Below are 14,827 nucleotides of genomic sequence, written 5' to 3' on the forward strand. Positions count from 1 at the left end.
ACTAAAAGTGATAGATTTTACCCACATATTTTATTAAATATAGTCTAAATGGTATAGGGTCTTAAATAAATTATCACTTTAGCCCATAAACTATCGATTAATTAACTTAAGTTAAATAAATATTCAAAATTCTAAAGAGGAGCTTTTGGGTCATTAAAAGTTTATTTATTGATGTTTAATTGTATGAAAATTTATAATATAATATAATATAAAATAAAAGAATGAAAATAAAAAATAAAATTAAAAAGGATAAACAAGAATTCTCTTTCTTACAATTTTTTTTGTCAACCTTATAAATTTATCTAAATACTTTTATAAAACAAATTGCTTAAAATTTTAAAATAATTTAGTTAGAAATTTTTAAGTTATCAGGTAATAAGTGCACACAAAGATTTTTTCATTGAATTATGTTTGGTGACAATATATAAAGTTACTAGACTTTTTGAATTTTTTTTTATAATCTTCATAAATTTTCATGTAATTTATATATTTATTTTGTAGAGACATAAATTTGATGAATTGAATAGGTCTATCATTTTTCAAAATGATAATTTAATGACTGACATATCAACTAAAATTTAAGGAGACTTTTGAGGTATTTAGTATTTCTAATAGATAAAAATGATAATATTATACAGTTACTATTTTCTTTTTAAAAATGATATTGTAAGTATATACGGATTTCAAAGCACCCAAACTTTTTTTAATAATTAATCGACCTTTAATATTATTGATTTATCATACAACTTATGATTAATTGATATAAATTAGCGTTCATGGTGATTTGTATATCAATATTTTTTTAATGTAAGTATTTATAAGTATTCAAAATTGATAAAATTATAGTACATTTTTAAAATGTATTCTTTGTAACATAAAAAAATAAAAAGTATAATTATGATAAAAGTTTTTAAGTATGAAAATTTATTCTTAATAAACTAATAAAAAAATTAAAAAATAATATGATCATTATTTTAGTTAAATAATGAATTAAATTCTATTATTAAAAAAGAAATTTAATGACATGTCATGTCATGCCAACTAGGAGAGAGTGATGATTTTGAAATGTCAAGTACATTTGAAGGAAAATAGTGATAGTTATGTGATATTTTGATCCTAAATGAAACATAAATGATTTTTCAAGGTGATTCCCTCAACTTGGGTGACCATTTCGGGATTGACTCTCAGATATCCTTTTCGATAACTGCTTCAGTGTTTGTGAGATTAAATTATACGGAGAGAAGCTATTGGGGAAACGGGAGAGCCGGAGAGGGGTAATTTCCAGGTGGTGAAGTGACAAAATTTCGGTGATTTTTTAAGAGTAAAGAGTGATTGTTACATGTCTTTGTAAAATTAGGTGAAGTGTATTGTGTAAAATTATATGAAAATGTTGAAGCATATTAAGATATTTTAGTGTGGTTCTTTTGTATTAGAGAATATTTAGATACTTTAGTGTGGTTCTTCCATGATAATGGAGGAAACGGAGGAACGGATTCATGGTGGTTGAAGTGGGGGATGGACACGTTGTTCAAAAAATATGACAGAAAATTATGAATAATGAAAATTTGAATGAGAATCTTGGTTTATAATTATTTAAGGTAGTGTTTTAGGTAAGGATGGAAGATTGTAATGGTGTTTTTGGCGTAAAAAATGGATTGGAATAGTTAGTGGATTCAGGATTCAATTAACAAAGTCGTGAGTAGAAAAGTCCACGTGACAAATGAAGTCAAATATAAAGGTCTCTCAGGTCATTCCTTCTTTTTTTTTTTTTATAAAAAAATGTAGATATTTTTGACAAAATAAGAGAATTATCTCTTTAAATTTTATAGTCCCACTTTTAAACTTTTATTGTATGTAGAAATACTTGTATTTTATAATATAAATTTTGGGTGATATTTTAGTTATCTCAACAAAAATGAAAGATTTAGTATTTGAAATATTTTACTTTATGTTGGATTTTAAAAAGATGTAAATGGAAAATGAAGAGTTGCGACTTTTATGAAGAGTTAGTAACTTTTATGAAATGTTGCGACTTTTATGAAAAGTTGTGACTTTTATGAAAGGTGACGACCTTTCTGAAAGATTGTGACTTTTCCAAAGGTTTGTGACCTTTCCGGTAAAGCACAATAAGAACCTTTTCGCACTATCCTTTGTTTTATATAAATTGAGGGATTTCCTCTCATTTTAAATAGAATTTATGGACTTTTTCTTCAGCTACTAAATCTAGTATTCTAAGTGTACTTTACTGCCGTTGAGTGGTTCGCTGACACCGGAGTTTTTGGTATCTATACTCTGGTGATTGAGATCATTTTACCCTGGGAGGTCATATTCCAAATCAAACCTGGGATACTAGAGGGGAATAATTTCCTTAAGGGGACACTGTGAATTCAGTGGACTTGGTCTTTTTCCTATTAAAAATTTTCCAGATTCTGGTATGTGTTTTACAAACTTTAGATTTGTGAATTAATTTCAGTTCTTCTATTCTTTTGTTCTTCGCTGGTTCATTAAACTTGGTAACTTCGTGTTTCTGCAAAGTTTGTTGGAATCAGTAAGATTCTTTAGACACATATTAACAACAATTCTTCTTAAAAAAAATATTTCGTATATTTTTTTTAAAAATCTGTTGATTCTAGTTTTGCTACTAGTTTTAATTTTCTAGTTGTGAAAATGTTCTTAAACTTTGTTTTCTTACAAATATGTTCAAAGTTTTGTTCTAAGTATGTTTGGAATACAAGATGCACAACAATCTTAAGGAAATTATTATACTGTTAGTATTTTTTTTATTCTACTGATTGAGAGAATCTGATCATGGAAGTAGAAGATGAATGCATTACTTCTCCATAATTCGTTGCTTTGTTTTAGCAAAGTCAAAGTGAGAATGTAACAAAAAAATTTTAAGGTATTCCGTTTAAAGATTACCAGGTAACCTTCTTATTAAATTATCTAAGGAGGAAAATAGTTTCTAAGAGTAATCATCTTTGATTTTTTTTTTAATTATGTGTATCTTTGGAAAAAGATTTGCAAACCATATGTTGTGGAATGAATTTTACTTCGCAGATATTGTTGTTTTTAAAATTCTTTAGTTTGCAAAAATGAGAGATGCATATTTTTGTTTGATAAAATAGAATGTCAAATTGTTATAGTTGGAAGACTATTTGATAAGAAAAACATTTCTATGTGATAAAGAATATGTGTTATTCTGTTTGGAGAGAAAAAAAGACTTTTGTAGTTTTGTACTCCATGAGAAATGTTAGTGTGTTTGGTTTTTGTAGACTAAAAACTTTTGTGGTTTTATACTCCGGATAAATTGGACTCTGCAATTGGTTTGAAGAATATGAAAACTTCACATAATAAGTCAGTGTTGTACTTTTGATGTAACATAAAAATAAATTGTACAATTTTGTTTTGTCTTTATTGTTAATATTTCAAATACTAAGTGGCATGTCTATTTATGATAGAGAAAAAATACCAGTGACTTAGAATTTGTGATTTTGTGTCTCTATGGAATGAACTTTGACATTGTGTAAACATTGTCAAAGAGAATTGCAGCACTATAATTCTTTCATAGAATAATGTTTCCAACATTAAAATATGTGGAAAAACTATTTTCAAATACTTGAAAAATATTTTTGAGATCACATTTGAAATGTGGGGGTTATTTGCTTATGATTAGACTTGGTGTCTAATTTAACTTTGGAACAAAAGATATGAAATTCAATGATACTTTTGTATTATGTTATACCCACAAAATTCTTGGAGTATATTTGGTATTGTGGTTGTTGAGTTTCTCTATTACTAGTATATAGTGTGACTAGTATGAAACATCCAAATTATATATATACTTGTTCAAAATAATTGTATTCTTTTATGAAAAAAAAAAATCACTTAAAATATTGTGATTTTTCATGAAAAGATATGTCTATTATAATAAAACTATTTGCATAGACATGAATTGGACTATATTGTTTTTATTGAACCCGATGACACTTTGTTCATAGGTAGTTCTATAACAATCACATTGAAAGTTATAGAAATGTCCTTCTGAAAAGGATATTTGACAATCTAAACAATATTTTTATCACACAAAATTGTAAGAAATAAGAACAAAATATTAGTGAGGAAAAAGCTTCCTCGCGAAGAGCTTTACAAACTCAATGTTTTTATTTGTTCTTACTTGCTTGAGTCAATGTATGTGACATGAACACTTGGGGCAGCCTAAGTTTGAGTGCAATAAATAAAAATGTCAAGTTTTTGTGGAATGTGTATTTCACAGTCCCCAAAATAAATTTTCATTCCAGAAGTAGATTACACCAAAGGAATCCGACGGTCCATCGGTGTCCCTGAAATGGACAGATATTTAAGAACATATATAGACGGCGATGATGATTCAAAGAAGGTGATTCTTCAAGCCTCAATTTCAAGTATCAGGTGTATTACTCGTATGTTAATGTGTAACCAATTTTACAAGATTCAACGATTAACAAACGAAAAAATATGGTCAGTGCATCATATTATTGCTACGGATGTTTTCAAAGAAGATCTTTACGAAGCATGGAAGAATACTGTTTTGTAACCATGCCTAGATATTATGAAGAGATTTCACAAAAACAGTCATCACAATATTAGTATTGAGTGTACATAACTTGTCATTATCTCCATCTTCTGTTTTGGTATCTTTAATTTTTGACCTATTTTGTACATGTTGTATCGCATTACAAATATATATGTATGATATGAACCTTATTTCTATATATGTTACTCTTGTCTGTAAAAAAATTCTTATCTATCAATGAAATATTTATTTTAAGTTTCTATTTTAAGTTTTTGTGGAACACCTTATTTGTTCAGAAACAGTTCCTATTGGACACAAATGACTTATGTGGCAAAAAATGTGTATTTCACAGTCCCCAAACGCGTGAAACCATTGAAAATGATTTTTTTTTCTTTTTCATTTCAATTAATAAACCTAATTAATAAATAATGCATAAAAATAATTAATTTAAAATAAAAAAATGATCTTCTTCCCACATACCTTTCTGCAACTACTCTCATCTCTCTCCATATCCACACCCACGCCGTCCATCTTTTCTCCAATCCCCTCAAATTCTTCTTGTGTTTTTTCTTTTTCTTTTCTTTTTCTATGTAAATCTAATTTAAGTCTCAAATATTTTGGCAAAATTTCATTGTTTCGATAAAAATAATATTTCGATGAAGCAATTGATTTTTTTTTTTGTAAAAAATTATTTTTTCTTGTAATTTGTTATAAATAATTATTAGTGAAAAGAAGATAAAAGATAACGAATAGAATGTTTTAATGCAATCAGAATGAAAGGTGAATGAAGAATTAGCTTAGATTGACAAATTCAATGGAGAAGAACAAAAGGCTGGAGGCTATTGTTGACTGGCGTTGAGACGCCGGGGCTAGTGAAAAGGGAACGAAGAAGAAGAAGCATGGAGGTTGCAGTTCAGGTCGACGAGAAGAAGAAGAATGGTGGGTGGCCGGTGGGGTGGGGTGGGGTGGGGTGAATAAATTCAATTTTTGTTTTCTTAAATTGCTTTTTGATTATTTAAATAAATTTTTAAAAAAAATTAATTCAATTGCCATGTGTCATCACTTCTTTGGTCCATTTGTTATGTTTGAGCGTTTGAAATACACGCATATTTCTCTTTTATTTGACTATCATTTTGTGTTAAATTGATATAAATTTGTTAAGGTTCAAGTGTTCAATAGGTATGAGGCTAAATTGAGGTGTCTAAGTAAAATTTACGGACAACTTTAAGGAGCCGCATATGACTTAAACCTATTAAAAAATTGTGATAAAATTTGTTGACTGTATGAATCTTGCAATTACTTTTGATATAATTGTGTGAAAATGGTTTGATAAGTAAAAAGAAATCTGCTAACCCAATGAAAGATATGTGATTGATTGTACTTGATATGATATTGTGAATATAGTAGAAGTACTTAGTAGGAACAACAAAATAATGAATTTTTTTAGTGCTATTTGTTTTTCTTTCTTTTTTTTTTGGGTGGGGGGTGGGGGGTGGGGGGGAATTATTATAGCTAAGTGCTAACTCTACTTTTGAGGTTGAATTTATTATTTTAATTTCAAGTGAAATTTTATTATTATAATAACTACTTTATTTTGATATATATTTTTTTGTTTTTGATGAATTGTACTATATTATTGGTAGAGTACAAGCTCGTTATTATATATAACAGTAAATTTAGATCTATGAGAACAAAAAATACAACATTGTGAGATCATTCTAATAAGTAATATACCATTGATGCTAATTCTATTGAATCTTGCGGATTCATATACCAAGGTTTTAACAAGATGAAGGGTATGAAGCATATTGAGTGAGATGAAATGGAAGTTCAAAAGTCCGTGAGTCATATATTATGAAATTCAACTTAAAAATAGAGATCCTATAATCATGTTTAATAGGAAAAACGAATTATATGATGATTTGTTGTGAAATGCACCATTATACTAGAGAAGGGAAACATCATATTCAAGTCATTAGCATCAATAATATGCTTCATTTTATCCTTTATTGAATAAATTAGGACTTAGATCTTCTTTCCTCCTGAATTTTGTTTTGAATCGTTGAGGTTAGAGTCTCTTTCAAAAGAGTGATTTAAAGAATAAGTAGCGGAAAGAGGAAAATAATTAAAAAATGAGTTTAAGAATAATTTCATAGAGGCATGGATTCACTAATACTCCCTCAGTCCACTTTTATTTGTCATGTTGCGCTTTTTGAAAATAAATTTAACTAATTTTCAAAGTTAAATTAGATTACATTAATTCGATGTTCAAACAAAAAAATTTGGATATTCAAAAACTATATGAAAAGTATTATAAATTGCAATTTTTTGCATATCAATATGATAAGAAAAAAATGCATATTAAAATGTTAGTCAAAGTTTTTATAATTTGACTTTAAAAATAGAAACCATGATAAATAATAATGGGCGGAGGGAATATTAGTCAAAAATCTATATATATATATAAATGAGGATCATAGAGGAGGTGATGTGGCACCTCTCTATGACCTCCATTCATTTTTTCTTTTTTTTTTCTTTTACTTGACATTTTTTCTTATTTTTTTCAATTATTTTTTTATAAATTTATACCTCTTTAATTATATAAATTCTATTCTTAAATTAGTATTAATAATATTCATAACCCTCAAACCTTTCATATTCATAACCTCTTAAACCTTTCATATTCATAACTTCTAATTATTTAATGTGAAAGGTTACATTAACACTATAAAATCACACTAAAATTGTTTGTTATTTTGTAGTCATCTTTGGTAGAGAATTAGTGGAAGAAATGTTACAATATTTGTAAGCTTTGAGGTGCATTATTTTTTCAAATATTATTTCATATATTACTTTTAATTAGCAAGTAAGACTAATATGTCATCATATTTTTATTTCTTCTAGATAAATTATTTTGTTTTGTTATCTTTGAGATTTATTTTATGACTATTAATGTTTGTTATTATTTTTCTTGACTCTTGTATATAGGATGAAATGATAACATCAAGCGATGAAGATTAGTGGATTTTGAGTTAAATATATTGATTATTTGTCCAAAATGATTATGTAGGAAAATTTATGATTAAATGTAATTTTTCCTTATTCTTTATGAGATATAATACTTTATTTTGTTAACTTTGAGATTCATTTTAGGACTAATAATTTATTTGTTATTATTTTTCTTGACTCTTGTATATAGGATATAATGAGAACATTCAGAGATGAAGATTAATGGATTTTGAGCTATATAGTGATTATTCTATATTTTTTTAGGTCCTTAAGAAGTAATGTTTCTATTAGGGATAATGCCCAAGTACCCCCTCAACCTATGCCCGAAATCTCAGAGACACACTTATACTATACTAAGGTCCTATTAGCCCCCTGAACTTATTTTATTAATAATTTTTTACCCCTTTTCGACCTACGTGGCACTATCTTGTGGGCCCAACAAAGGTTGACTTTTTTTTTCAAACTAGTGCCACGTAGGCTAAAAAGGGGGTAGAAAATTACTTATAAAATAAGTTCAGGGGGGTAATAGGACCTTAGTATAGTATAAGTGTGTCTCTGGGATTTCGGGCATAGGTTGAGGGGGTACTTGGGCATTATCCCTTTCTATTATATTAATTCCTTTTGAATTATTTATATTTTGTCAAAAATGATTATATGTGTTTAAATGAAATTTTCTCCTTATTCTTTATCTTTTTCTTCTTTTGGTAGATAATTTTTTAACTTATTTAATCAGATTTGACGATTATAGAAGATATATCTATAGTGAAAATGGTTAGACATTCTTGCATAATTTGAGTTTACAAGGAAAAATAATTTGATATGTCTAATATAATTACAACTCTTTCTTTGTTGAATCATACATTTAATATTATTTGTTTATGTTCATGAAGATAGAAATTTTGAGATTTTTTAATAAAAAAACATCTAATTTATCCTCCTTAGACCTCTATATGATTCTTAGATAATTTAATTACATATAATGATAACATTCTTCAAAAATAATTATTTGTTTAGGTAAATTCATCTCTCACTTTTTTATTGATAATATTAGTTTATTGTGTTTGTGACTTATAATATTTTAAAACATAGAAGTAGAAATCGATATGCTACTTAAAGAAATATGTGCATATACTTTCATAATTCGGTGAAACAATTTTTATTAACAAAAATGATAACAAAAATGATAGAACATAAGAATGTAAAGTTAATTTATTATTTTTAAAATACACATGGTTTTATCAAAAATAAATTATTTATTAATATGTAAAATTACAATTCTTAAATTTTTCATTTTTGTTGTTTTTCTTAGAATATTTCAAGTTGTTTATTAATAAGTCTTTATGTTTTCATATTTGTTATTTTTCGGGAGTTCTAAAGTTATTTCAAAATTAAGATTAATTTATAATTTTAAAAATTTAGTTGGTTTCCTACCTTTCTATTTACTTATAATAAAATATTGGGATAATGCCCAAGTACCCCCTCAACCTATGCCCGAAATCTCAGAGACACACTTATACTATACTAAGGTCCTATTACCCCCTGAACTTATTTTATTAATAATTTTTTACCCCTTTTCGGCCTACGTGGCACTATCTTATGGGCCCAACGATGGTTGACTTTTTTTCCCAAACCAGTGCCACGTAGGCTAAAAAGGGGTAGAAAATTACTTATAAAATAAGTTCAGGGGGGTAATAGAACCTTAGTATAGTATAAGTGTGTCTCTGAAATTTCGGGCATAGGTTGAGGGGGTACTTGTGCATTATCCCTAAAATATTTGTCTCAATAACTCTAATTTGTTTGTTTTCATTTTCTATAGTTAATGTTCTTTATTAGTGTAATAATGTACAAATATTACTCTTATTATGTTACAAAAGTTCAAAGTCATATTATTAATCCTCTTAGTTACTGTGACTTTTTATTCTTAGGAATTTATTATGTTTAATGTAATATTTATTTAAAATGTGAAATATATTTTTTAATATTTTGTGTTTAAGCCAAACAAAATTAAAAAAAAATAGGAATTGTATATGTGTCATTTTCTTGAATCCTTTTTTCGTAGTTAATTCTCTCTTTTGTTCTCTTTTATGTTATTTTTAAATTTTACATTTTTTTCCAATATAAGTTGTCCCAAAAATAATTGGATATCTAAACCTAAGTATAATGATGATGATAATAATAATAATTAGTATGGAATTTAACTAATTAAGATTTTTAAACTTTTATTTATTTAAAATTTAATTATTAAAAAGTTATTAATACAAATATTAAATTAATCTAATATTGTACAATAAAAATAATTAAAACATGTAATGATTGGGTCATGACGAGGACAAGTAATAGTAATTGTGGATAATGATTTATAATAGTGTTGGCTAACTATATAGTCATGAATACTAACTACTAATAGCAATCAGAGTTATACATTGCCGAAAAATTATACTTAGAATATAATTTATAAAATTACAAATAAGCATAAAAGAACGATTAGATTTAAAGTTTACATAAATATATATATATATATATATATATATATATATATATATATATATTATACTAAGAAAATCTCAAATAAAAAAAGAAAAAAATGATCACAAGTTTACATTTAAGTAGTTCTAATATTACCCAATTCTTATTAGTTATTACCTTCCCTTTTTCTCTATAAAATTTATTTTTAATATTTAACTTTTCGAAGTTCACATATATTGATTTCTTAATAGATTTCATATTTAATCTAAATATTTTTCATAGTTTCTCTTCTATAAAATTATGTGATTAACAAAAAAAATCTTTTTATTAAAGTAATTATTGACATTAATATGAAATTTTATTTTAATCTTTTTTATAACCGCGCGAAGCGCGGCTAACTACACTAGTATTTGTATAAAAGAAAGGACTAAATATAATAAGTTTCTTAATACTTAAATAAGTAAATGTATATTAAAATAATCAAACATAACAAAATTTTGAATACTTAAAACTTTAGACAAGGACTATTTATGACATTTTCTCCACATTAATGCTTTGATTTAGGATTAAATAGCTGAAGGACCCAATGCATTACATTATTTCGACGATTTTGGTATTAAAAAATGGGCATAATACATAAATGTGTCCTTTAACTTAGCTCCAAATCATATTTATGCATTTTAATTTTAGATGTGCACAAATAGACACTTAAACTTGTATAAAGTTGAATAAATAGACACACATATCCTACATGTCGTCCTACATGTCATTTTTTGTCCTATGTGGTATCCTACGTGTATTGTGTCATTTAGGACTCATGTGTTTATTTATTTAAAAGTTGGATAGTTAAAGTGTCTGTTTGTGCATTATGAAAGTTGGAGGTCAAAATTAAAATTTGAAGCCAATATTTAGGGTCCAATATATGTATTGTGCCTAAAAAATGGAATAAGACACAAGTACCTCTCAAGACTATGATCGAAATCACAGTCACACACCTTAATTAAACTTAGATCTTATTACTTTGAATTCATCTTTCTGTAATTTTGTACACCTCTTTAACTTATAAGAAACATTCCATGACTCCATGTAGTTGATTTGCGCGTAGGATGTTTGGATGTCACGTAAACCAAAAGATGTACAAAATTATAAGAAAAATTATATTATTAGTAATAGAACCTTAGTTTAGTTAAGATTTCAATCATAATCTAAGGGTTATATTACTAATCCCCTAAAAAAAAGAGTAAATTTTAGGTTTAGCAAACATAAAAATCAAATTATCGCTCTATAGCTACAATTATTTGACTATTTGCGCTCCATAGCAAACTATGTTTGCTATAAAGCATCAAATTTGTATAAAATCGTAGGCAACATCTGATTGTATAAAGTCACAGTGATTTGTATAAATCGGGTGTTTGTGTCGATGAAAATTGCATTTGTATATGTATATGTTATTTGTATTTGTATATCTGCATAAAATTTGAATTCATATCCAATTGAATATAGTTAAAACAATTGTATTTGTATATCAAATCTCTCTCTCACTTTATACAAATTAAAGTGTGTACGCGAGAAAGAGAAAAAGACAAAAGAGAACCGAGCAGGGGAAGATTTTGTATTAGTATAATTATAAGTGTATAGAACGAAAATATATATACAGTTCTTTCTCGCTTTATGCAAACACAAACACAATTTGTACATTTGTGTTTGTATAAAATTGAGAGAGGCGAGGGACAGTGGCGAGCGAGATTCAGGGAGAGTGGCGAACGAGATTCAAGAGAGACGAATGACAAAGTGTTTGTTATGGATCATAACTAAATGAAATTGTGGTTATATCACTTATTTTGAATTAATAGTTTGTTATTTTACACAACTTTTAAAAAAACAGTGAGTATTTTTTATAAACTAACTATAATTGTTAATTTGTTATTGTAGGTAAATACACTACCATTTTGTGTCTCCACCGGAAAGTATTCCCGATAATATATAGGGTTCCCAAGTGAGACTGTTGTGTTTTTTTTTATATCATTATATATATAATAGAATTGACTCACTTCCTATGTTCCTTTTGCATTTATACATGTAGCATTTCATTGGGTAGGTTTCCACAATAAACATTGTATAGTAGATACAATTGCTAGAGCCAATGAGAAAAATGTTCGATCATCAAATTTGCAAATATGGAGTTGCACTAAGAGAAATGTTTTGCTTTTATTATGCTCATATTCTTTTCGAAGAGACTAGTTGTAAGTTATGGGTAATGAAGGAGTATCTGATCGAGGAATCTTTGGATTCAATTGTATACTATACAAGAGACGGGTATGACTTTAAGTAGTCAAGATATGTAATATTTTGAAGTATAGATAATAATAATACTATATATGATAGTAAAGTTGTCTAATTATATAGTTTTTCCAAAATATATAATGGTGAAAACAACTAACCTAATCAAAAAATTGACTTCTAAATGAAAGGTTACAACTAAGAAAACCAGAAACCTGCATTTAGAATTGTATTATTTTTTGTTGCTTATATAAGTGTTACTAAATTTGAATTTAATTAGTAACGTTAATCGAACAAAATCTTGCTACGTATTATCCAAATATTGACATGTTAGGTAGAGCCAACTCTTTTTGTGGCTTTTACTTCTCATTAGTAATCTTTTTTTCTTCTAAGTTTTCTTCAATTCCTTTTTCATCACTTATCTTCTTCTCATTTGTATCCAATTCTGTTGCCTCTACTTTCTTAGACTTGGCTTCTTCCTTTTCCTTAATCTTTACGTGTAGAAAACTAATTAAGCCATCAAGTGAAACATCAACCTCATCTTCCTTCAACAGTTGCTCAGCCACCTGGGCTGGCGTCACCAGCGCAGTTTCTACGAGTTCTTCAATTTGTTTGAACAATTTGTGCTCTCTAGTTTCCAGGTAATTAGCAGCAAGAAGCCTGAAGCCACTGGGAGTACAATATGACAAATGAATGTGCATGTCCATCCTGCCAGGCCTTAACAATGCAGGGTCAAGCTTTTCTATGTGATTTGTTGTGAAAATTATGATCCTTTCGTCACCACAGCTCGACCATAATCCATCGATGAAATTCAATAAACCAGATAATGTTACCTGCAATGGTAAGAAAACAGAACATTCTTCATTCTATTTCTTGCAGTACACTTAAACTAATCAATATTTCTCGTACGAACATTCAACTAATAGTTATTATCTCAGAAAGACGGCTTTCTTCGTGATTCCTATTTTCTTCAACAAAAAAAGTGATTTTCTGAGATACTAGCAAGTAGTTGAGTGACTATCTTGAAAAATCATATTTGTCCTGGAAGCTTTTAGTGCTGGAAGCGAAATGCTTTTGAAGTAACGCAAGGTAAAACAAACTAAATTCAAAGGGACTTACCTTGGTTTCTTGTTGATTAGAACCATCTGGAGGAGAATCATTTGTTCGATTAGCCAAATTAGTTTGCAAATCAATGGTACAGTCAATGTCTTCGACCACCAAGATGGACTTATTAGCCGTGGCCACAAGCAGCCGTCTTAAATCAGAGTTTCTCATCACCTCAGTCAACTCCAAATCATATATATCAAAGTTCAAGTAATTAGCCATAGCAGCGACCAAACTGGATTTTCCTGTCCCTGGAGGACCATACATCAAGTATCCTCTTTTCCATGCTTTTCCTACTTTCCTATAATAATCTTTTCTCTTCACAAATCTGTCTAAATCCTTTATAATTTTGTCTTTCACCTCTGAGTCCATTGCCAGAGTCTCAAAGGTTGCCGGGTGATCAAGATTGATCGCCTCCCATATATCATGTAAATTATAAATGGATTGGTAATCCACAGTGTGAATCTTGATTGCCCTGTTTTCGAGTTCTCTCAGTTTTGCCTCTCCTATGATGTAAGGCAAGTATGAATTAAGGACAAGTTCCTTGTTTTTCTTGTGAAATGTGAGCTCAAAGGATCTGACCTCAGATCTTAAAGTGGAATTCATGCTTCTGGGATTATAAAAGTCTCGAGATTCTACTTTTTTGCTAAGCCAAACCCACTGGAATTTCTGCCCACTGTAAACATCTGTCACCTCCTCGTCGTGTTCCAATGTTATGTTGAACCGTTTCTCCTTCTCAGGCTTGCTGATTTTGACTCGCCTGGTGTTGGTTGACAACTTGTTACCCAAGTACATTTCAGCTGCTTCATAGATTTCATTGTTGACCAAGCCATCAATTTCGTCAATTACCATTGTTAGCTGATTTGAGAACCTGCTGAAGAGGTTTTTGAGGCCAAAGAAGAGATAATCATACAATTCTTGCGGCAGCAACTCATTTGCAACGGTCCGAACAACCATGGTTGTTGCAGCAACAGAGCCTACTGTAGATAAGACGGTCTTGGCAAGTGCCATTTTCGATTCTGCAGAAGAAGACATGTTCTCGAAGAGGGAATTGTCCCTCTGTGTCTGAGGATATTCAAGATTTTGTTATTGATGTTGTGGGTGCAGGAGAGGGAGAGCTGGTTTGATGGGATGTAAGCAATGGCTAAAGGGGAAGTATTAATATATAGTTTTCTTTTTTTAAAAAAAAAAAGATGTGAAAGAAAGAAAACGTGTGAAGACTTTTGGAGCCGTGGAGAGCAAGTGTTATTGCTTAGACTGGGTGGACTTTGAAGATTTTACATATCCAAGACAGCCCATTCACATTTTAACAAGGAAGTTCTCTATTATGCCAACTCGAGTATAGCCATTTTAACATAAGAAAAATAAGAAACTGCAGCAAAGTTTCTGCTACCGTCCACCATTTTAAGTAGTTGA

General features: G+C 28.5%; 1 protein-coding gene across 1 annotated transcript; it reads right to left on the bottom strand.

Annotated features, from left to right (window-relative positions):
• Positions 1 to 12,346: 12,346 nt before the first annotated feature.
• Positions 12,347 to 14,731, bottom strand: LOC101244925 (protein HYPER-SENSITIVITY-RELATED 4). Its single transcript, XM_004233485.5, has 2 exons — positions 13,427 to 14,731; positions 12,347 to 13,140 (listed from the first exon to the last, which is right to left on the bottom strand). Exons 1-2 carry the CDS (start codon positions 14,444 to 14,446, stop codon positions 12,667 to 12,669), a joined length of 1,494 nt encoding a protein of 497 aa, XP_004233533.2. The 5' UTR covers positions 14,447 to 14,731; the 3' UTR covers positions 12,347 to 12,666.
• Positions 14,732 to 14,827: the final 96 nt, after the last annotated feature.

This window comes from Solanum lycopersicum, chromosome 2 (genome assembly GCF_036512215.1).
Source record: "Solanum lycopersicum chromosome 2, SLM_r2.1".
Taxonomy (NCBI): domain Eukaryota; kingdom Viridiplantae; phylum Streptophyta; class Magnoliopsida; order Solanales; family Solanaceae; genus Solanum; species Solanum lycopersicum.